Raw genomic sequence first — 21,736 nt, 5'->3', positions numbered from 1 at the left:
GTGAATTCACCTTAAAGTGAATTAAATTCATTTTATGAAGTTGGAAACTGAATCTGTAGCTATAATAGAAGCAGTTTATATACGTTACCGAGTAAAGGATTCTTTGCTACTCACTTGAACAGAGGAAAATATTGTGAAGGAAGTTATCCTCATTTCTCAGTCTTCATGGAACTCCTGTGCATTCACTGGTAATTTGTCTCAGTTTTCCCAACCTGAAATTCCAAGCTCAGTTCTTGTATGTACTACGTACATTGATTTTTGATCTTCTCTCACTTGAAGCACTAGCACAGTCAAATTAAATACTTTTCATAATATTTATTTTGTAACATTTCTGTCAGCATTCAGCTTACGAACATTGGCAGTTCAACAGTGTCTGCTGTCTCTTTGCTCTTACGAGAAACTCTTTTGTAAAGAACTGTGGATTCTGTGCTAAGATATTTTGTTTGTTGTTTCCTTTGAAAGAAAAAGAGGTCAAATCCTAGTGTGCATGTGCTTCTAAATGCAAAAATAACCAGTGATCACAAACTTAGCTCTTTGTTACGCACAGGCTAGTTCCTTTGACTTCAGATTATTTGTCTCAGATGTATGTCAAAGTGTTCCATGTGAATTTAGTTAGGAATACTTTCCTTGACTTGTTCAATAGATACCTAAGCATTGTGGATGGCATCTTATGCAAGGGAAAGTGGAGGAGCAAGATGACTTTACCTCATAGGATTGTAGTTCATAGTTTTTTTATTCATAGGCACTTAGATTATAAACAGAGAGAACATCTGATCAGACAGAAGAACTGTTTGAAACAACTGGGCCTGCTGATTTAGTATGACTAAGAGTAATGTAAGTTTTAGAATTTGCCTCAGTAGAAATGAAATGTTTGTGAAGTTGCAGAATGTGTATCAAATGTGTAGTTGCAATTTTTTTAATAGCTTAAATGCCTCTTATGGGAATTTGTAAACACCTGTGTCTTGGACTGATGCTGGGCTTGAATTGGTAAGACATTGTGAACTCTGTGATCCTGTGGTCCCTCCTGCAAAAGAGACTTAGCATGTCTAACCATGAGATTCAGATCTTTCTAGTAGTTAGTGATTCCTACATTGTGAGAGACGTGAACTCAAGTGCTTGAAATAGGCAATTAGCATAGCCAAAAGTAACGTATGAGAGAGGGTTATCAGTCTTGTCTCCTGTTACTCAAACTTTTGATTCCTCGTGCTTATACGTAGAGAAAAGTAGCATCTGCTGTGTCTCATCATTCTAGAAGCAGTTGGGTTGGTTCCTCTGCAGTTTAGGAACAGGAGCAAATTACCTTTTTATTGGTGCTACCAGGAGGATTTTAACAAAGTGAGGTTCTATATTTTGGTTTGTGGAAAGTGATACGGATAGTCCGTGTTCTCACCTCTGAGTGGAGGTGTTTCCTTTTTACCTGGAGTTCACCATGAAGCCAGACCTTTGATGTAAATCAGCTTTGTGCTTGCAGAAACCCTCATTTCTCATTAAATGTGCCCCTCATTTACAAGTGGCTCCAACACGGCATCTCTGTTTTCAGTGTATATTCAAATGTATGTTTCCATCAGAGTTATATCTTTTTCCTAGAGAAACCGACTAACTTTTTCCTGTTTTGCTAAGGTAAATTTGTGTCGAGACGTTTGCTTGTTTTCCAGTTGAAGAAAAAATAATAATGATATATCAGATCAAAAAGGCAAAAGATTTATCACATTTCAAGGGAGAACTTGAAGAAGAAATTTATTTATGAAGAGCAACCATTAAATGTGACTAGGGCCCCTTGCTTTTCAGTTGTACAGTGGCAGAGGTTTTGCATGCAAACTGATTGTGTGGGAGGGAAAGAGAGTTGCAGTCCTTTGTGGAGTCCTTTGGTTGTATGGTAACGGGATGTGGGAATGAACGTTGATCCTGGCATATATTGTTGTGGATGTGGGAATGAACGTTGATCCTGGCATATATTGTTGTGGATGAGGTATGTTTGTGGCCTTTGACTTCTTTGCTCATTCTCTGACTTCTAGTTTAAATGCCTTATACTCCCATTTGCTTTTGGGAAAAGGTCATATCCTCATTTTAATTTGGAAGAAGTGTTATTGTGGCAGTAGATATTTGAAGAAGAAATGAAAATTGCATTGCTCCTTAGATTTGCAGAAGTTTCCCACACTAAACAGAAAAAAAAAATGATTACTAAAGTAGGTACTTTACAAGGAGAAGATTATTTTAAAGAATGAGTAAAACATAACAGTGTATTTTTTCATATTTAAAAACCATCTGTGTAAAGTTCACCAGAAATGTGCTTCTGCAGTAGTGTGCTTTAATCTTATTTTATTTATCATCACATTGATCCAGGCATGTAATCTGTTGTCAATTTTTTTTTAAATTATACATCTTATCAAAGCACATGAGTGATGGAGGGGAGCTCAAATCTGACCAAGGATAATTATTAGTGGTGATTAGTAAACAGAAGTGTGTTTATGAAAATACAACATGTTTGCAATATTTGTTTGACTTTATTAAACACATGGACTCTGCACATGTGCCACACATCTAAAAAAATAAAATGTTTGTTATGGAGACAAGTCTTTTTGGTTATGAAACTGTAGCAAGAACTTGGAGAAGAAAAATACATTCTACCAACAGCTGAAATTACGTTGAAACAACGCTGATTCTGTTAGAAAATCAGACAAGATCTTATCTGGTAGGGAGTAAAACAGGCTGGCTGGTAACTCTGTAGGCACAACAGAGTGCATCAGTGTAATCCAATATAAAATTACCTTGACAAGCTTTAGGAGGTTTTCAGTGTAGCTGCCCGATTTACTCTAACTTTCACCATCTTTGTATTTTGTCCTTGTAACTTCTGTGTTGCCTTATCAGCCTGAAAAGACCTGGGTATTACTTCTGTGTAAAGGAAAATTCCAGTGTGGTGCTACTTGCTGAGGCTTCCAAGGGAATGGGTGCGTGGAGGGTTCCAAGTGGACCCTGCACAGGCCCAGGGAAATTCCCTTCAGCCAAGGACAGCTGTGTGAGTACACAGGATGAATTCCAGGAGGGGCGGCCCATTCAGGGGTTAGAGAGAGAAAACCCCTCTTGCTGGGGAATGCCCTGATGTGAAGGGCCCTCTCCTGTCCCTGAGCTGACCGGAGACTGAATGTGAAGTCTCTGGGGCTGGCAACTGTGTACAAAGAGATGTAAGCACTGCCATACGCAGAGGTGTGTATATATATGCATATGTGTGTGTATTACAATACACATAACAATACCAAGGGCTTATTTGAATATTATTTTGCACCTTCCTTTTGAAGTCAGTCTTCTGTTTCAGCTCCCTGAGAGGACTTCAAAAGAAAAAAAAAAAAGTTCTCTTCCTCTGCCCCACCCGAGGTATTACTGGTGTCACGTGCAATAGCTCACCTGCAAACCTTGTTTTTCCTGTGCCCTTAGACCACAGAGTCTGCCATGGCTCAGCTGCTGTGTTTTTGGAGGATGGTAAATTATTGAAGAAAAAGAAAAGCTCTTTATCTAAGAGTAGATTTCATAGGGAACCTTACCTTATAAAATATGAAGCCCCTTTACTTCTCTTGTTTTGTTTTGTTGTTATTGTTTTTTTTTCTTCCTAGGTTTTGTTCAAACATGCATTTATTCCTAGGAGATTTAATTCCAGATATTAAAACTAATCTGAACAATTTGACAACTGTCTGCAGGTGTGTCTGAGGGCTGTGCAAGTAGCAGTGTATTCTAAATAGCAGGTCTCTTGCTTTCAGAAAAATCAGAGAAATTTCAATTGTACTTTGAAAGTCTTATACTAAATGATTGATGAAAGTGTTGATACTAGAAAATTGCCTTGCTGTAGTGCAGTAAGTCTAAAAGTGTTTTGAACTGCTAGCAAACTGTCAAGTGCTGTAAAATGAAATAATTTTAATTCTTGTGGGCCTTAATGTCACGTTAACTAAAAAGTGATGCTGTCAGCTACAGGAATAGTCAAAAGACAGCAATGCTGACTGTGTTTAGAGTGAACAAGTTCAATGTAATTGAGAGGCATAATAGAAGTTGAATGGTTGCTCATAAGGATAAGAAGGACTTCAGAAGTGCACTGTTCCTTTGACTGCAGTTTTAACTCCAGGTTTTACCTTCGCCTCCTGAGGCTGAAATTGTTGATGTGGTTTTTAACGTTTAACGAATGACATGCAATTCCCTACTTCTTGCTTTTATTGTTGTTGTCGTTGGACAAAAGTGATCCGAACAACAAATGTATTTTGCAAGGTAAAAGGTACTCGAAGACACAGCAGTTGATAGTTTTGCCTATAATACAATTCAGTTTTTTGTCAACAACTTCTGAGTGAAATTATTTGATTCAGAAAAAGTGAGGGGAAAAAGCATTCTGTGTTTAGCTCAGACATTAAGACTCTTAACAAAACTACCAGTTCTTCTCTGTATGGAGGGAGATGTGCTGCTGAATTTCAGAACAGAAACGTTCGGTGGATTTGTTTTGTAATGGGAGTTGGACAAATCAGTAAGTTTTCTTTCCCTGTGAAATGACTTTCATAGCTAGTAAATTTCTGACAAAGTTGAGCATGTTCTAACAAAATGGGGATGCAGAAGTACAACACAGCAGACTGACAGTATTGTTCCTCTCTACCCATAAAAAGGACATGTGTATATATGTCCAGTTGGATTCTTAACTTTTAACTTATTTTGAAAAAGATGATGAAGGTGGTATTCTGTGCATTATTTATCTTGAGCTGCATTGGCATGGAAATTGGATAAATCCTGAAAGTAATTTTTATATTCAATTTAAAAGTTGCAATACGCAGAAAATTGCTTCACAGAACCAGCAGTGGCGTGTGGATTTGTTTCTAGTTCTGCTTTGGAAGCATAAGAGTTGTAGAATTTATCCTCTTGTAGGGTTTGTTGGTGATATTTTGTTAACTTATTTGGTGAAAAACAAGCAGGTTTTTTGTTGTTCCAATTCAGCTTTCCACTTTTCAGTGAGCAACATGCAGCCCATGAGACCAGGTATCACATATTATCTGAGGAAGATGCTGTTATATAACAGTTCTTTAACTTTCCATAGCGATCTTGATGCCAAATGCATGAACTCATAGGATCTCAGTGGATTAGAAATGAATCATGGCAAAAATCCACAAATGCCAGGAAATTTTCTGTTTTAGAAGCAAGCAACAGATCCCACAGAGGGCTTGTTCGAGAAGACACTCAAGAACATGCTTACTTTAAGCCTGTGCTTAAGTCTCCTTGCTCTAGATGAGTTGGACTTAATCCTTATGGGTCCCTTCCAGCTTGGGATATTGTATGATTCTGTGATTACCAGTGCTTCCTAATCTTGTGGTCAGCGTCCCTATAAAACCACTCCTTTAAGGATATGCTGCTTTATTTTGCTTTTTCAATTTAAATGATGTTTAGTATACTGTATCAAGCAGCGTATCATAACTTCAAAAATCAAATTTCAAGTTCAAAGAACATTTTGACAAGATTGTTTTTGTTGATCTTTCAGGCTGGCCCTAGCAACTAGAATTTCAGTATTTCTAATTTTTCTCATCATCTGAGGGTGCCGGCCTTCGCCTGTCTTCTGAGAAACTGAGGATGCCCGCCTTCTGCCTTTCTGTTATTTTAATGAGAAAGACAACAGCTCATAAAATATGCAAAAGATCTGACTGCCACTGTCTAAATAACAGTGAGACAGTAATTTACTTTGGGTAATATGTTTTAAACGCAGTAACTACTGAAGACTTTTACATCAACACCGGTGAAACTCTGGATATATGATTTGGTAGTGTTCTAATTTGGAAAAGGTATTATTGAGTTCAATTGCTCACTTATCCTTCTGTTTAATTAAACATAAACAAAAATGTTAGTAAGTGTTAGAAAGTGGTGAGGGATTTTCCTGCAGGAGACCACTTAAGAATTTTCTTTATGTTACATCTTTGCTGTGTAGCCTTCAAAGTGTGAACGTGCATTTCTAAGGGGCTGTGAATTTTTTTCGTTCGGTTTTCTTTTAAATCAAATCAGAAGGTAACTTGAAGAGAAGGCAAGGGAATGCGTGCAGTGATGAATCAGGGTTGTGGTTATCTGGCTAAATAAAACCAAAGGTTTCATTACTCTAGTTGAATTATCTTCTTAGCTTTCTGCATAGGCTCCTCTAAAGAAGCAGGCTTCTTGTCCCAGGTCTGATGCATCCAAGAATTTGTAGACTCCTTGACCAGAAATTCCAAATCTCTTGAAAATCTTCTAACTGTGAAATTATGCTTCCCTAAGCGTGATGCATGCTCTACCTTAGATGGGTATTTGTTCTGCTTGGCCAAGGTGCAGCTTGTACTTCATCTGTAAAAATATCACGTGGTTTGTGGTCGTTTGGTGGTTTTTTTTTTGTTTAAACCAAACACTTACAACAGCTAGTTATAGCTCAGTGACAGCTGTTGAGGGCATGATTCAGCATCTTCCCCTGCAGTGGACGCTTGTATTCTTATGAGATTTCTGCCTACCCTGTACCTGCAGACTCCTTGATGAAGGGAGTGCTGGCAAACAGGGCAGGAACTGCCACTGTGAATGTGCTCTGGGGTTTTTCTGTACTTATCTCTGCCACTGGCTAGTAGTAGATGCTATGGAGAAAAGGGCATCAGTCCTTATCCTGGAGACTTATAAAACATCTGCCTATGTTTTGGACCTTTTCTGTAATCTTCATCTGATAAAGGACGACTTATGATCTGGTGTGAAAAAGGCCGCGTTTAAATTTTTTTTCCAAGTTTGTAGAAACTGCATTTTCTGTTCTGAGTACATACCTTACTTGGTGGCATACATGAAGCTAAATACATTTCCACTATAGGGACTGACTTTGCTGCGTATATTTGGCATAAGTAACTTGCTTCTCAAGGGTGGTATTCATCACTTCTACAGGCAAAAGTTCAGCTTGAAAAATTAAGGGCATTTGTTTTAAGGAAGAAAATCCTGGAACGCCAAAGGGAAAAAGAAGCAATTAATGAACTGTAACAACTGTAACAATGAAGCTGGCCAATGAAATGAAAGGAAAAACAAACACACATGCAAACAAAGAAAGCCCACAAAGAAGCAGCTTTACGCTGTATCATTAAATCACACTTGATAAAGCTGAGATGTCTGGTTCAAGGCTTTTGCTATGAGAAACTACTTTTTTACTCAAGGCCATTCTCTTCCTGCCCACTGAAATGCTTGCAATCTCTCACTGTTTTTTGGTTATGTTCATTTAAGTTTTGATTTCTTTCTGTAGTTATATTTCAGATGGAAGACTTTTGAACAGTATGAGAGGTGTTTGTCTAAAGAAGAAACACGCAGCATTCCTAAGTCCTGAGGATCTTTCAGATTGTCAGTGCACCAAAACGATGTCACTGGAATGAAGTGTGCTTTAGGAGAAATGGCTACTTTGGAACAAAAGTAGCACTACACTTTGATAGGAGTGCTCTCTGCATGGTGCTGGTAAACGTGGAGGGCATCCTGGCTGAAAAATGAGAAGGATGGTGACTGGAGGCTTTAGGGAAATACAGGGAAATAAAGAAAAGAGTGGTAAGAAATTTTTACAGCTTTGTATTTTTGCACTTAAAGTCGTATCTTGTACTTTGTATAATTTATTTTAAAGCAGAAATAGAAAGATATTCAAATTAGGAACTGATTATAGGCTTTTGTAAAACATAACCAAGCTAAAATCTTATTTTTAAGGGCATTTCATTGATGCTAGTCTTGTCTTCGATTTGCTTAAAAAGCAAACTTAAAATTAAAACCCTCCATTAGGACTGAAATGCGACGCAGTGTCAGTGTCAATGACTGTTTCTTCTGATAGTGTACTTGAGAGTCTTTTCTCTGAAGTCCTAATGCAGGAGCATATAAATACCTAATTTATAGCCAATATTAATATGAGTGAAAGTTACTTAGTGTGCGTCTGTTTAGACAAGTTTGAATATCTTGGGCTTTATCTTAGCACCTTAGACTTAGGACTAGCAACAAAACCATCTGAGGAATGCCTCCAGAGGTTTTGAAGTGGGATCTTTGTGATGGTATTCCTGTACACGTATGTTTAGAAAGCATATATATATGAATATGCAAATAGTTGGTAATAAAGGAGCTTTATGCCTGAAGAAAGAATTGTGGGAATTGCTGCGGAACGTACTGTTGCTGGAAATGTTCTTACAAGTGGAGTAAAACCACTTGTAAGAAAAAAAAAAATGTTAAAGTTGCATTCAGTCAGGGAAGGATGAGGCCCACCCGGTTCGCTCAGGCCTAGGATTGCGTGACCAGCTGTGAAAGCACAAGTGATGAGTGCATGGAGTGAAGTACCAGCTCTGTTCAGATTGCAGTGACTCAAAGCAGGATCCCCTCAGCCTCAACATCCAGATATGCTCTGTGTGGTCAGTGTAATCCTACGGACGATGACCTTTAATTGCCCTTCAGCCTAAGAGGAGCAGGCTGCAAATGTCACAACCGAGTTTTAGTCAGTAAAGTTTCTGTCACTAGGCTGGAATCTAAGAACAGCATTCTTTTTAGTTGGGGGTAGCTATACCTGAGATCACAAAGTGTCCTCAGAAAGCTTTTTGCTTATTTAGATGCTATGAAACAGAACAGCTTATTACCAAGTGCAGGGGAAAGAAGATGGACCTTCTTTTTGTAAAGAATATTTTACTGCTGTCACAAATGAGACAGTAATATTTCTGCACTTGTGTTTCAGAGTACTCTGAAGTTACTGTGAAAAACAGCATTGCTGTCTTCGTTTATTTTTTTTTTCCCCTGTTTGCAGTGCTGAACAAGTCCTGGTCCTGTATGTTACAGGAAGGTCAAATGGAAGGCTGCTGATGGTGCTGGATAAACTGGCAACCTAATTTGAGCTGTTTATTTTCGAGTGGTTTCTTTAAATTGCTACCTGTAAAATATCTTATTTCCGTGCATGTAGATGCACCGACTGATTATTCTAAGTAGGTTATGCTCAAGTAATAGATCACTACTTGCTAAGCTGAAGAAATATCGGGCCCGCAGCATCCCTGGAATCAGTTCTGAACTTTTTTTTCAAGAAAAAGAAAAGCCTATAGTTGATGATGTACATAATGTTAATTGTCATTTTGCTGTGTTCAGATATAACTGATGCATGACTTAATTTGGATACATTAGCTGAGAATCATTAAATTCACATGGCAAGAAATGCATTTGTCACATGTATTTAGTTTCCCATGCTTAATGCATAACATCAAACTTGACAACTCCTGCACTTGGTGAGTTTAAGCCTCTTAAATTTGCCGTGTAAGGTGGTTAAGCTGCTGGTTTTAACTTCTAACGACCTCACACTTTTTCCATCTCCTGGCCTAGCTCTGGAGAAGTATTCCAGGTGCAGAAAGTGGGGCAAGGAGAAAGGTGGAGAGAGATGGAGCTCTATGAGCAAATTCACAGCAGATGTGAGCTCTGGTTCAAGCAGTCTGTTGAGTCCCCAGGCAAAATTACTAAGATCTCTCTGCACAAGGGAGCCAAACCAATGCATCACAGCATTTACTGGAAGCTCTAATTATTCCAAACACCGTATGCTGGAATTGTATGAACAAACTGCAAGAGAAGATGACAGGTTTTTCAAAATGAACTGGTGGGCACCACAGGCAGGAAAGGCAAATTCATATTCACTTTTCAGGAATGGTACTAAATTTTTCAGTAGATTGGTACTAGATAGGACATTGTACGGCTGGGAATACTATCATTCATGATGAAAGCAAAATGTGAAGTGTGAAAGTTTAGTGCTGCTTTGAGTCAGTCTAAATGAACTGTACTTCAGAGTGTATGTTTTGGGAAGCATGAAGATGCAGTCAGCTTTTTCTGGATGCTATTTAGAGCCTGGCATGTGGCTCTCATTTGTCCTACTTTCAAAATCTTTGAAAACATGATGGTGCTGAAAGGAGAGAAACATAAAGAAGAGAGATAAGAATCTTTTTAATCCAAGTAATTCAGTAACTTTTGGGATACTTTACGCAAATGTAAATTACTTGAAATGTTATTTGTAAGCTTCCTAAATAAACTGGCATGCTATTCCAACTATATATTTATACAGTTTATCAAAACAAAGAGACAGAGTGCAAGATCATGTGCTTAAGAAACGTTATGTTGTGCTGAACTCTGCCTTGACTTTTTTCATCTTTTAGAAGTATGCTAATCAATCACTCAGCTCATTAAGTGATCTATTCTTAAAATCTTGTCTCTGGAGGTTGCAAACAATACTGGAATGTTACAGGAGATCCTTCTTGCTTTGTCACTGTTTTATTTTATAGTTTGGTTGCTAGTTGGAAGTAATGAACACCTTCACTGTTCACCTGCCTAATTGGTATTGTAAAATCATGCCAGAGAACAGTCTTTCAATCATCTCGCTGTGGGAACAATGTAGAAATATTTTGTGGTTCTACAGATTGGTGCAAGTTTTCCATTCTGAAAGATCATTCCAATGAGGGACATAATGGGGCTGGTGACTTCTCGTGTCTGAGGGTGACAGCCTGGAAGAGGGATTGTGGAACTGTGGGCTCGAGCTGCCTCCCTGTTTGCAGCTGGAACAGGCAATTTACTTATTTTATTATTTTTGAATACAGAATGGAAGAGTGGAGAACTCCAGTTGCTGCTGATGTAACTTCTCCAAGAGTAATGCTTTCAACTGCCACCAGTCATTCCAAGAATTATCTTTATGTTCCATGTAAATTGTCATCATTTTGGAGTAGCAAAATAAAGGATTTGAATGTTCTTGACATCCTTTATGAAGCGCTCTTAAAACAAAACTGAGTGAGCATGGTTTTGGGAGCAAGTTTGTGATGTCTCAAAAATGAACGCATGCATTTCCTATGGAAGAAGTGTTAAAATTCTCTTGACTTAGGTAAGCATTTGCAGTATTTTTTTTCACATTCCTCCTCTAGCTCTCCACTTCTGAAACGCATTTAGTTTTTTCATCTTTTCACAATGAAATATATGGAACAAAATAATTCATTTTTAAGTGTTGTGTTGTAACTGTGTGTATGGCATAGATACTCTTTTCTAGAAATAAATGTGAGTCATGAAGATACTTTAAACTCTGCTGAGTCTTAAGTTCTGCAGTCAAGACTTGACGAAAACTTTGCATATACCTTTGAAAATACAACTTTGTCAGAAGTATTTTATGGTATAGATTTAGATTTTGTAAAAGTGTTTTCCTCCTCTATGCAGTCTCTATTTTGTAACAGGCAGAGGATGAACTTGGATGAGGTTTCTCAGATGTCTTATCCTAAAAGTGTTGCTTGCTGAAAAGAAATGTAGAAAATGGTCAGTGGAAGATGAATATTAAGCACAAGGTATATAGGTAAGCCTGGATAAAGTGGGCATGACTGCCATCTGTTAAGAAAACAGCTTTCAATATTATGTTTCCTGATACTTCACATTTTACTACTTGAAACACAATTTTTTTAAAAAAGTCTTTTAGCTCCTTCCTTTAGGAAATTGCTTCTTTATTCTCACGTTCAGAAATTCATTAAGTGCATTGTACAGAAAATTGTGGAAAATGTCTTAAGTGTCAGGATGCACTTTATGCTGTGCTATGCATAATTAAGAACAGGTTTCATTAATTTTTGTGTTGTAAGCCATGATGGTTAGAAAAGCCAGTAACAACTGCCAGCGTTTTAGAAGCAAACACAAAAACAATGAGAGACAGGGAAGAGATTATAGAGAGATAGGAGGTGAAGGACAGCACTAGTGGCACTTTTCAACAGTGAGGAAGTTTTAAGGGGAGTCTGCCTTGTTTGTAAACACTTCTGTTCATTGCTTTTTTTTATAGTCTATAATTAAAATCCTAGCTGTTCAGCCGTAGTTCAAGTATAACCAATGCCAAAAATGCTGTGAAGCAACCATGATGCTGGTCTACATTATAAAAATCTTCACGTTGTCGTTTGCTGTCTCTGTATCCTGGTTAGTGACTGGAACTGAAGTGAAAAAATGGGTATACTCATTAGAAGTAATAAATATGGATTGTTAAGCTGTAGCACCCTTTTGTTAAGCTCACGTCAAATTCCTTGGAAGTTATACATTCTTTCATGTTGCTGAGGCATCCTAATAAAAAACTCCAATCTTTTAAACCTTTGAAAATGGGATTGTAGCTGAAACTTTTTTGTGCGTGGAATTTCCTTCATTTTTAATGAAATTCAAATGGAATGGCAGTAGGTTGCAGCAGCCTGAATCTAAATGTAAGATTAGGGCCACGGTGTCTTTTCCAGATCTGTCTGAATCAGCTGAAAATAATACTGCCTCCAGTTTCTCATTGCTGCCTACAGGCTGGTGATTACTATGCGTGCATTTTAGTCAACGATGCACAGTATGTGCACTGCCTGCTGTGACAATTGACTCTACACTGGCGTTCATTATGGAAGGCTCCTATGATTTTGTTTGTTAACTAATTTCTTTTTTTCTGGAGGGGTAGGTTACTTATTTCCAGTAAAAGGACAATAACAAATTGCTTGGGAGCAAGAATATCTTAAGCTGATTTGGTCTTTTTCATAGTGTGTATGAATTTAAACTCTAAGGTATCAGTGGGAGCACTGAGCTACTGTTGAGAGCTATGAAAGTCCTCAGCAGATGTATCTTAACTCTTAGCATTATTGCTGGAGGGATGTCTCATTCTATACTGAGATGCTATGCTATAGTTGGATGGTATAAAAAAGTTCAGTGCATTAAAACTCCATACATCTTCCTGCTGGATCGTCTGTAATAACATTAAATTATTCACAATTTTGTTTTTAATTGAAGCTTCTCTTTTTGATCAATCTCCTAACTTGCTCTTAGATTTTGTTCTGTTGTAGCTCTGTGCAAGAACTGACATGAAAGCACTTACTGGCTTCTGCTTCTGAAGCTTTGGGTTTGCTTTCTTCTTTTTCAAGGTTAGAAGTTCTCCTACCAGCTCTGTCTGAGTAGAGCCTTTAAAGTAACTCTAACAGGATTCAGGTCCTTCTTCAGTGGTTGTGAACTAGAGGAGGAGGCAGCAGTGGTTGCAGGGGCTTGTATTGTTTTACCTGGGAAAAGATCCATTTTATGGCCCCTTTCTTGTGCAGGACATAGCCTGTTAACATAGTTGGAGGCCTTCATCTCTTGCCCGCATCATCTCCTGCTGACCCAGCTATTGCAATTGATTCTTTCCCCTGGTTTTCTTCATTTGGGCGCAAAACACTGCATGTAGTTATGTATCTCACATCTTCCTCTAGGTCTCTTTCAGTTCATCTTTATTCTATGCCTCAAGGATACTGTTGCAGAAAACCTGATCTGTGGAGCCTCTTTCCTGGCTCTCACTGTCAAGGTGTTTGTTACTGTCATGTATATGAATGACCAACTGTATAATAATGACTCATGTATTAAGACAAATGGTGATATACATGTCTTCCAAGGGAATGACTCAGTCAGCAGCTCCTTCTCCCTGTTCTTGTCTCTGCATATGTGTACATGATGTGTTTCCAAGCAAAAGGACAGTCACGGGCATCGTTCAGTCTGCCCTGGAGGAGCTCCATCCCAAGCCTTAACATATTTAATTTTCATGTAAAAGAAACACATTTCTGTGTATGCTTTACATTTGCATTTTTTTTCATCAAAAGGTCAGAGTTAACAAGCTTTTCCTTCTTGGCATTAACAGCATCCATCCTTGCACTTGTAGCACTAATTATCCTCAGTATACCTTCTAAATGTTAATTGTTTCTTGCACTTCTCTAAAGTGTCAAAGTTTGTTCACAAATTGCTGTGTTCAGAAGCATAATGTAGGGAAGTTAGTGACCCTCAACCTAAAATGTTAGAGAAGGTGAACACTGCGCTTGCCAAGCCTGTTCTTTTGTCAAAATATTACACATCTCCTTTGATGTTTCAAGCAATCTTAATATGAAAGACAATCTATAAAGACCTAATCTATACGTAAGCTTGAAAAGAAAGCTGTAGCTCTATCTGCAGCAATTTGTAAAATTATGCTAAACTGATCAAGAAATGTGACATTTCCTTAGTCCATGGTTGTTACACTTGGTAAGGTGTGCAAACAAACATCTCTTTATCTGAGCAAGAACTGAATCTTGTTACCGTGGTCATTAAAGTTAATGAGATTAAATTTTTCAGCTAATAGGCCTACTTAGAAAGAAGAAACACTAAAAGTTCTCAACGTCAAGTGTTGTTTCCCTTGTAACTTTTTTCACGTAGAAATTGTGACGTACACTAAACATGCGTGATGGTATCATGGGGAAAAAAATGGTATCAGCAAGGGGAGAAGTACTAAAAGCTTTTTTAGAAAGTATGTGATGCTGAGGTGTGAAAATTTAAACACCACATCAAACAACAGAGGAGGCGTGTTATGTTCTGCTACTCATTAAGGAAAATGTCTAACTTTCTGCATGAGATTAGAGGATCTCTGGGTTGTGTTTGTTGTTCGTACGTACTCTGTGACATCTTCCTTCAGGCCTCTGTTAGTATGGTTCTTGGGCTGCAGAAACTCTTCTTCCAGTTGTCCTAATTGCTGTTCTACATGAAACTACGGGCGACTGGAGTTTGCTTCTCCATAGTTAAACCAATTAAGTCAGCTGGTTTAATAAAGTATATTGCATGATGTCAGCATTGGGAGATTTATGCATCTGACAGCATTATACAGCTTATCAGGTCATAAAGAGACTGCCTAGTACAGAATTATGTGGATGCCTTCAATGATTTCACAGAAAAGTGATGTATTTTTCCCGATGTGCAGACAGCGTTGTCTTAAGATTTTGAATTACTACATGCTGGCAGGCTGACAGCTGTTTCCACAAGAAGGCTCTGACTTCCAGAACACCGTGCCTATCAAAACTGAATCTAAGAAGACTGTGTGTATTTCAGTAACATTTTATCAATAATGAGTGTCGAGTTTTATGTTTTGTTTTTGAATAAGTCTTGAGACATCGTGGAATATCTTTGTTTCAGTGAGCAAAGCAAAGCTTTAAATAGCAACAGATAACAGTAAAATGAGAGGCAACCGTGCTCGTGCCAAAGCTCTGCTGGTAAGCGTTTCCACTCATAGCAGCCCTGAGACGTGACCATTAGCAGGTGGTCTTTTCCAAAGATTTAGTACAGACTGTGAAATGATACTGTGTGCCTGTTCCTTTTTGTACTGAAAATGGAAAGCCTTTTTCTCTCTTCTATTCACTCGTCATCCTTTGTCTTTGGGCTCATGAAGCCTGCTCTGGATGAATAGCATTTCCATCGCAAGCAGTCTCAGTGCTTCTCTATTACTTGAGGTTGACAGCCCTCCCAGCGCTCATTAGCACTGCTCTGTGCAGTGTGTGTGCTCGCAGCATAGTGTTTGATCACAGCTCAGTAGCTTTTACTTCCTTGACAGGGAGGCTGCGGACCTGTCTGTTCCAGCATCACAAAGTGGTTCCTGCGGTCCCCAGGCTTGTGGCATCTCGGTCATGTGTGTGAGTTGTACTTGGAGCTGGAATGGGGCACGTGGGACCCCATTCCTTCTGGCAACTTGTGCTGAGGAGCATGGAGCTGCCAGCCTGGCCCTGGGCAAGGCGCCCTCCAAAAGGAGCAGGGGGGAGATGAGGAATTAATTATTTAGGACGTGCCTGTGAGCTAGGTCACTTGTATTCGCAAATGCAGTCGCATTCTTGACTGCGATTAGAAGCTGGGTTGAAAAGGTGGTATGACAGCTAACCAATTAACATAATAATGCTGCCATTGCTAATAATTTTTTTGTGTAACTCATCACAAAGGTTTTTTTAACATATCTGTCTAGAATATATATATAGTAAGTTTCATACAAATGCAGTCTCTCACATCTCCTGAGGGAGCGGGGCAACAGTGTCAAGATTAGGCATTTAAAATTAATTATGTCACAAGCAGTATTAAAGTCAATTTCAACGGTGGATATGATGGAAAGGTGGTATTTTTATATATACTTACATTTTAGGATGCATATTGACCTACTTCTAAGCTTATATAAGATCTTTCTAATACCAGGTACTGAATTATTTGCCCCCAGGGTTAGTGAAACTGTAGGTACTTGTTTTGCTTTGGGAAAGCCTGACTAGACCTGACATTGAAGCATGTTCTTCTTTGGTGTCTTACCTGGGATACATAGTAGTGAATTGTTTCCAGGTGGTTGATTTGGTTGTTCTTTTTTTGGTGATTTTGTTGCTGTTGTTGTTTTTGTTTGTTTTCTTTTTGCTTGGAACATGCAGGATGTTCTTTCACTTAGTGATGAATATTATATATGAAAAGTAATCTGGTGTTCAATGCAGTATGTTTGTTGTTTGTCTGGTTTTCTCCCTTTCCCACCCTGTGTCTCTTTTGATTACAGAAGTAGGACGGTTTTGTTTGAACTAAATTTTCCTCTCTTGAGCCATTGAATTAGTATGATTTAATTACTACAGCAGACTCCTTAAGGAAGTAGGTTAGATGGATCTAACTGTTTCTTTGCATCACAGAATACCTCAGAGGATAGTTTATGTTTATGGCCAACGAAAGTGTCTGTTTAAGAGAGGTTGTGATTTGGCTGGTGCCCAGGACAGTAACGGCATATCTGTAGCCTATATATAATTCTTTTTTTGTTTTTGAGCCAAATGAAATTGTTGGATAGATTAAAGCTGACAATTTGAAGTATAAGAGAAAGCCATGAAGGGGTTACTTGGAAAAGACTATTGCTTTCTTTATCCAAGTGGACGTGAGTGAATGTAACCTAATAATTTGATTTTTTTTGAATTTTGACAGAGCAAAGGTTTCAGTGTGGATTATTTTTTAATTCGGTGGAAGTCACTGTGTTTCTTGCAACTCTGACTCAGATTGCTGTCTTGCATTTGCTATGTCCACATGACTTTCATCAGACTTTCTGTTGTTCTTGTTCTTCTATCCACAAAATCTCTATCGACTACAGTTATAGGATGAGATGTACACTTCCAGCTTTGCTGCTCAGTTTCTCCTTACAATGTTCTTTTGATGCTGATTCAGCTCTGAAGCAGCTGTAAGTCTTTTTCTTCTAAAGCCGTAATAACAAAAATAATAGCATAATGTTGATTTAGTACTGCAGATTTCCAGAATTTTCTAAATTTCTGCCTTTCTTCTTTTGTAAGACACGGGATTTTGCTGTAAGCTTATTGCTTTGAGAATTGCTGGAAATGAGTTACGATACTGAGAAGTCATTTTGAACCAGCGCAGTTTTAAAGATTTGAGGACAGTGAGGACAACTTAGGACAGTACACTTACATTTTTTAATAGTCTTCCTGTTGTACATATTGTCCTATGTCTACATCTGCTTTAATTGATTTTGAAAGATAAGGGTCCTAGAAACAGCTGATAAGTAGAGGTAAGTGTTGTTTATGGGTTTAAGGTACAGTAGCTATAAATCGTATTTGACACTCATGTTTTCTTACTTCTTTAAAGCGCACCTGCTGAGGTCATTTGCAGAAGTAGTCTTGGCCTACTTTTGCTGCTGTTGACTCAGTACAGAAGAATTAGGCCGATACTTGTGAAAATTCCTGTCCTAAATGTATTTGAATTTGCCTCAGCCTCACACTTTTAATTTGTCTTTTTGGAATGGACTGAAGTAGCTGGTACTGTCTGGTTCAGAGGAAAGGTGGGAACAAGCATCATTAGTTCTGAAGTCATCCTGTGGCGTGGGGAGGAGCAGAAAGTACTGAACCTGAAGTAAATGGATCGTGATGACCTCAAAGCATGAGAGCACTTCAATTTTAGCTTAGTTTGCATAATCCTGATTGTTATGCCTGCTTTAAAGTCTTAATTGCTCATGTACCTTTGTAACTTTCAGTCCTCCAGGTAATGTAAAATATGAGTCACCCTGAAGAGGCCCAGTCATTGCTGCTGGCAGCCAGAATATGAGAGTCTGTTTGGGATGCAGGATCAGTGTTTTTACACCCTTCTGGAAGCACTGAGTTGGTTATTGTTGAAGGGCAACCATGTTTTCTTTTTTTCTTTCTGAGCTGGAAGGGAATTTTAAAAAAGGAACACAAAGCAGTTGCTGGGGGACACAGCAGTTTTGACAGATGGGTTGGGGTCGGATTCAGTATCACGTATAGTTTCATGTTCAAATTTGGAATTCTCAAGGTAATCATTTAAATTAGTGTGAAACATTAATAAAATATTAATAAGACTTTGGACAAATGGCACACATCATTCTTGCCTTCTTTGGAGCTGTTTAAAAAAAAAAGCTTTTTCTTTGGTCCACTTAGTAAATTAATTTGAAGGAATACAAGAAAATTGGAAAGCCCTATTTTGCAAGTAGAGTCTCAAAATACTTTAGGTGCTCTCTGTCAGATTTATCCTACCTGTCTCCCACCCTTAGCTTAAGCACCCCAGGTTAGGTGGCTGAGTCACCTTCAACTCATTTGAATTCTAGAAAACCGCCTGTCTCACCTTGATTCCAAAAAAGACAAATGACTTTGCCAGAGGAGATCTGAAGTGCTTGGCTGAGTGCCCGAAGTCTACGTCTAGGCAGTGTCAACGTTAGTGAGCAGAGCAGTGCAGTAAAAGTGGGCCTTTTCAGTGAGTCAGTTATGGTGAGTATCCCACACTGGCACCGAGATAGGACTAGTCCGGATGAGCTTGAGCCTGGTGGCATGGACTTAGTGCTGTGAGCACTGGATGCGTTCCTGGAGCATCTTCTGCTTTCCCTTTTCCAAAAGGAATTTGGCGTCCATGCCCCGAGACTGTCCTGCAGATTAACCCAAAATATGATCAGAGGTGATGAGGAGGAGGTTTGCAGAGTAAGCGTTCTTCTAATCTGTTTTGAAATGCAAACGTAGCCACACCTCAGTTGTCTTTAGATTTCACAGAAAAAAAAAAGATGACAGAAATACTCTTCTGACTACACAGCTTCTTTTTGTATTAACGTTGGTGAGACCTCCATTTCGTTTTTCCATTATCTGAAGCTTTCAGGGTGTAACAACTGTGGTATGTTCAGGTGGGTGAAGGGCATCGTGTAATCTGGCATATCATGGGGATATGCTCACAAGGTGCTGATGACAGTAAATGCATTTTGCCGCAAATTAGAGCCCGTTTCTTATCCTAACTCTGCCAATCTCTGCCAAAATGCCAGGTAGAGAACAATGAAAGCTAAGTGCTATATTGATCACTTTAATCATTTTAGACATGGAGCAGGGAAGAGGACTATGCAGCTGTCTGAATGAGCAGTGAACAGTAGTTAAACTCTTGCTGTGTGGCATTTTTGGGAGGATATTTGAACTATGAGTTTACAGAAACCTTTTTTACGTTCCTATCATGAGTGTTTGATCTCTGCTCATAAGTAGAGATATTACATTGAACTGTTTCACTAAATGCATCTTGAAACTAATTAAAAAAGTTATGTTTTATGCTTACTCAATGGTTTAAACCTTTTAGAAGTGCTAGTCCTTGGTGAAGTGCCACACAGAAGTTTATCTTTCAGATAGGAAGAGTCCATACCTTCTGCAAAACACACTCTTCCTAATCTCAGCAGTAATTTCAGTGCAAAACTTGTGTGCAGGGCCCAAATCAGGTCTTGTTATCACATCGTTGTGCTGTTCTGTTTCTCTTAGGTCCTTGCATCATGCTCCTTGGCTTTGTGAGACAGCCTTAGCGGAGCTGCTTTCTCACCTGATTTTTGGAAACTTTGGATTATTTCTGCAGTACTTGAGGCCACACCTCAGGTCTCGAGAAGAGGAGGCTCAGGGGAGACCTTAGTGCTCTCTACAACTGCCGGAAAGGAGGTTGTGGTGAGATAGGTGTCAGCCTCTTCTCCCAGGTAACAGTGATAAGATGAGAGGTAATGGCCTGAAGTTGTGCCAGGGGAGGTTCAGGTTGGATATTAGGAAAAATTTCTTCTCAGAAGGAGTGGTGAGGCATCAGAACAGGCTCCCCAAGGAGTCACTGTCTGTAAGTGTTCAGGAACTGCGTGGATGTGGCACAGAGAGATGTGGTCAGTGGGCGTGGTGGGGCGGGTTGACAGTTGACTAGATGATTATATTGGTCTTTTCCGACCTTAATGATTCTATGGTTCATTTCTTTGCATAGATTTGCTCTGGGAGTAATTGAGAATTTGTAAATAGATAAAATAAATGCCAGCTAAAAAGAGGGTACCTTGGCTGAACTGTGACAGCAAGCTGTATTGCAGAAGAGGCACTGTAGGCTGGAAATGTCTTTGTTCAGAAGTTGGACACCTCAGACAACAGCACTGAGGAGCAACGTTATCTCCAACATAGCGTTGTTGGTATCTTAAATGCAGCAGCAGTTTTTCATGGTTTTTTTGCTTGTTTGTTCTTAAGCCAAACTAGAATTTTTAAACAGAAAATATCTTGCTAGGGATCTTAAAATGCTGCTTCTGTCTGAATAGGTTTTTGTGACTCTTCAAGAAAAATTGAATGGATAACTCAACAACCAGTGAGCTTAGTTCAGGGCTCTTCTGACAATGCAAGCAAGCAGATGGGTTGTGAAGTAGTGCCTCCCTGTTTTGGAAATTACATTTCTCTTATCTGTGGAAGCGTCTTACCTTCCCTGGTGATGGTTTTGCACTATTCCTCATGTGCAAATTCCTTGCCCAAGGCAATAAAATCTTAAATGAGAGACAAAGCTCCTCCGCCACCCCAAGTTTTGTAAAGCATTACCCTTTTGTTATGCCCTCTGTTCCCTTTAAAAAAAATGCTGTTACCATGACAACTCTTGCCCACACTGGATATCCATTATTAGGAATTTCTGGCATGGGTTTTATTTGCATATGCTGCAAACAGCACTGTTATTAAACAGACTGCTGATTGTTCTTCCAGTCACTGAGTTAGATGGCTGATGTGACAATAATTACAACTTTTTGATTCCAGGTAAGAGTGGTCATAAGCAGCTCTGCATAGCTGTCTGCTACTGTGTATTGCTTGTATTATATGTTACTTTGTCCTTACAATCTGAAGCCATGCTTACTTGTTAAAATTCTCAAACAACTTGAAAAAATGTATTTTTTTTTAGTTACTCAACATCCTTTTTGTGACATTTGATTAGATGCTTTCTCCTCATTTTGAGAATGTTTTGATCTTTTTTTTTATATTTAGTGTATCCTGCGCATCTTTATTAAACTTCTTTTTGTCATTGGATTATGAATTTAAGTCTTTAAAATGATGCTTGATACTGTACTTTATCTTCTGCATAAATACTGACTATAACAGCGTGCAATTTTTGCTAGTCCTATTTGATAATAGAAAATTTATCATAAAGTGACTTTTGTATTAATTTCTAGTAGAGTACAGTAGTGCTGTCAGCTTGCATTACCAAAGGCTATATTAAGATTTCATGATTTGTTCTGTGGAATGGCAGGAAGAGACTGTGTCGTATAAATTTGCCATTTTGTTTTTTTTCTTTTTCATTTTAGGAATTTCTATGGGATGCAGATCATGCTACTGGAATGCATTTGGGTAAAGGATGAGTTCTGCATTTCTCTCAAAAGTCTTCCAATACATTTGCTTAATTACCTTTTAATGGCATTCTAAGTGAGCTGATGTGAAACAAATGATCTTGAATCATGAGTGAAGAAAAAAACATTGGAGTATCCCAGAAAATGTTGTCTCCTTCAAGAAGTACTAGCAGCTGCTCCTCTAAGCAGGGAAGTCGACAGGTAATACAACCAAACTGAATGCACTGACAAGATTGGCTGTTACTTTTACTTCTGAATATTGGTGAATTTTTAAAATTTTGTTTTTCTATTGCTTGCTTTACTTGATCACTTCTTTGGTTTCCTTACTCTGTATTC

General features: G+C 38.6%; 1 protein-coding gene across 15 annotated transcripts in view; it reads left to right on the top strand.

Annotated features, from left to right (window-relative positions):
* OSBPL3 (oxysterol binding protein like 3) overlaps positions 1–21,736 on the top strand; it is an 86,457-nt gene that overhangs the window by 18,604 nt on the left and 46,117 nt on the right. For 7 of the 15 annotated variants that reach the window (XM_021387430.1, XM_021387434.1, XM_021387435.1 and 4 more), the window contains one exon: positions 21,359–21,601. In XM_021387430.1, coding sequence (XP_021243105.1) covers positions 21,509–21,601 — 93 coding nt within the window. In that variant the 5' untranslated portion in view covers positions 21,359–21,508. Of the gene's footprint in view, positions 1–7,249; positions 7,543–10,586; positions 10,865–11,207; positions 11,324–19,541; positions 19,748–21,358; positions 21,602–21,736 lie in introns of all 15 variants that reach the window. The other 8 variants (XM_021387431.1, XM_021387423.1, XM_021387432.1 and 5 more) reach the window with 6 other exon arrangements.

This window comes from Numida meleagris, chromosome 2, assembly GCF_002078875.1.
Source record: "Numida meleagris isolate 19003 breed g44 Domestic line chromosome 2, NumMel1.0, whole genome shotgun sequence".
Lineage (NCBI taxonomy): Eukaryota > Metazoa > Chordata > Aves > Galliformes > Numididae > Numida > Numida meleagris.
The sequence above is the reverse complement of the archived record's forward strand: the minus strand, read 5'-3'. Positions and strand labels throughout refer to the sequence as shown.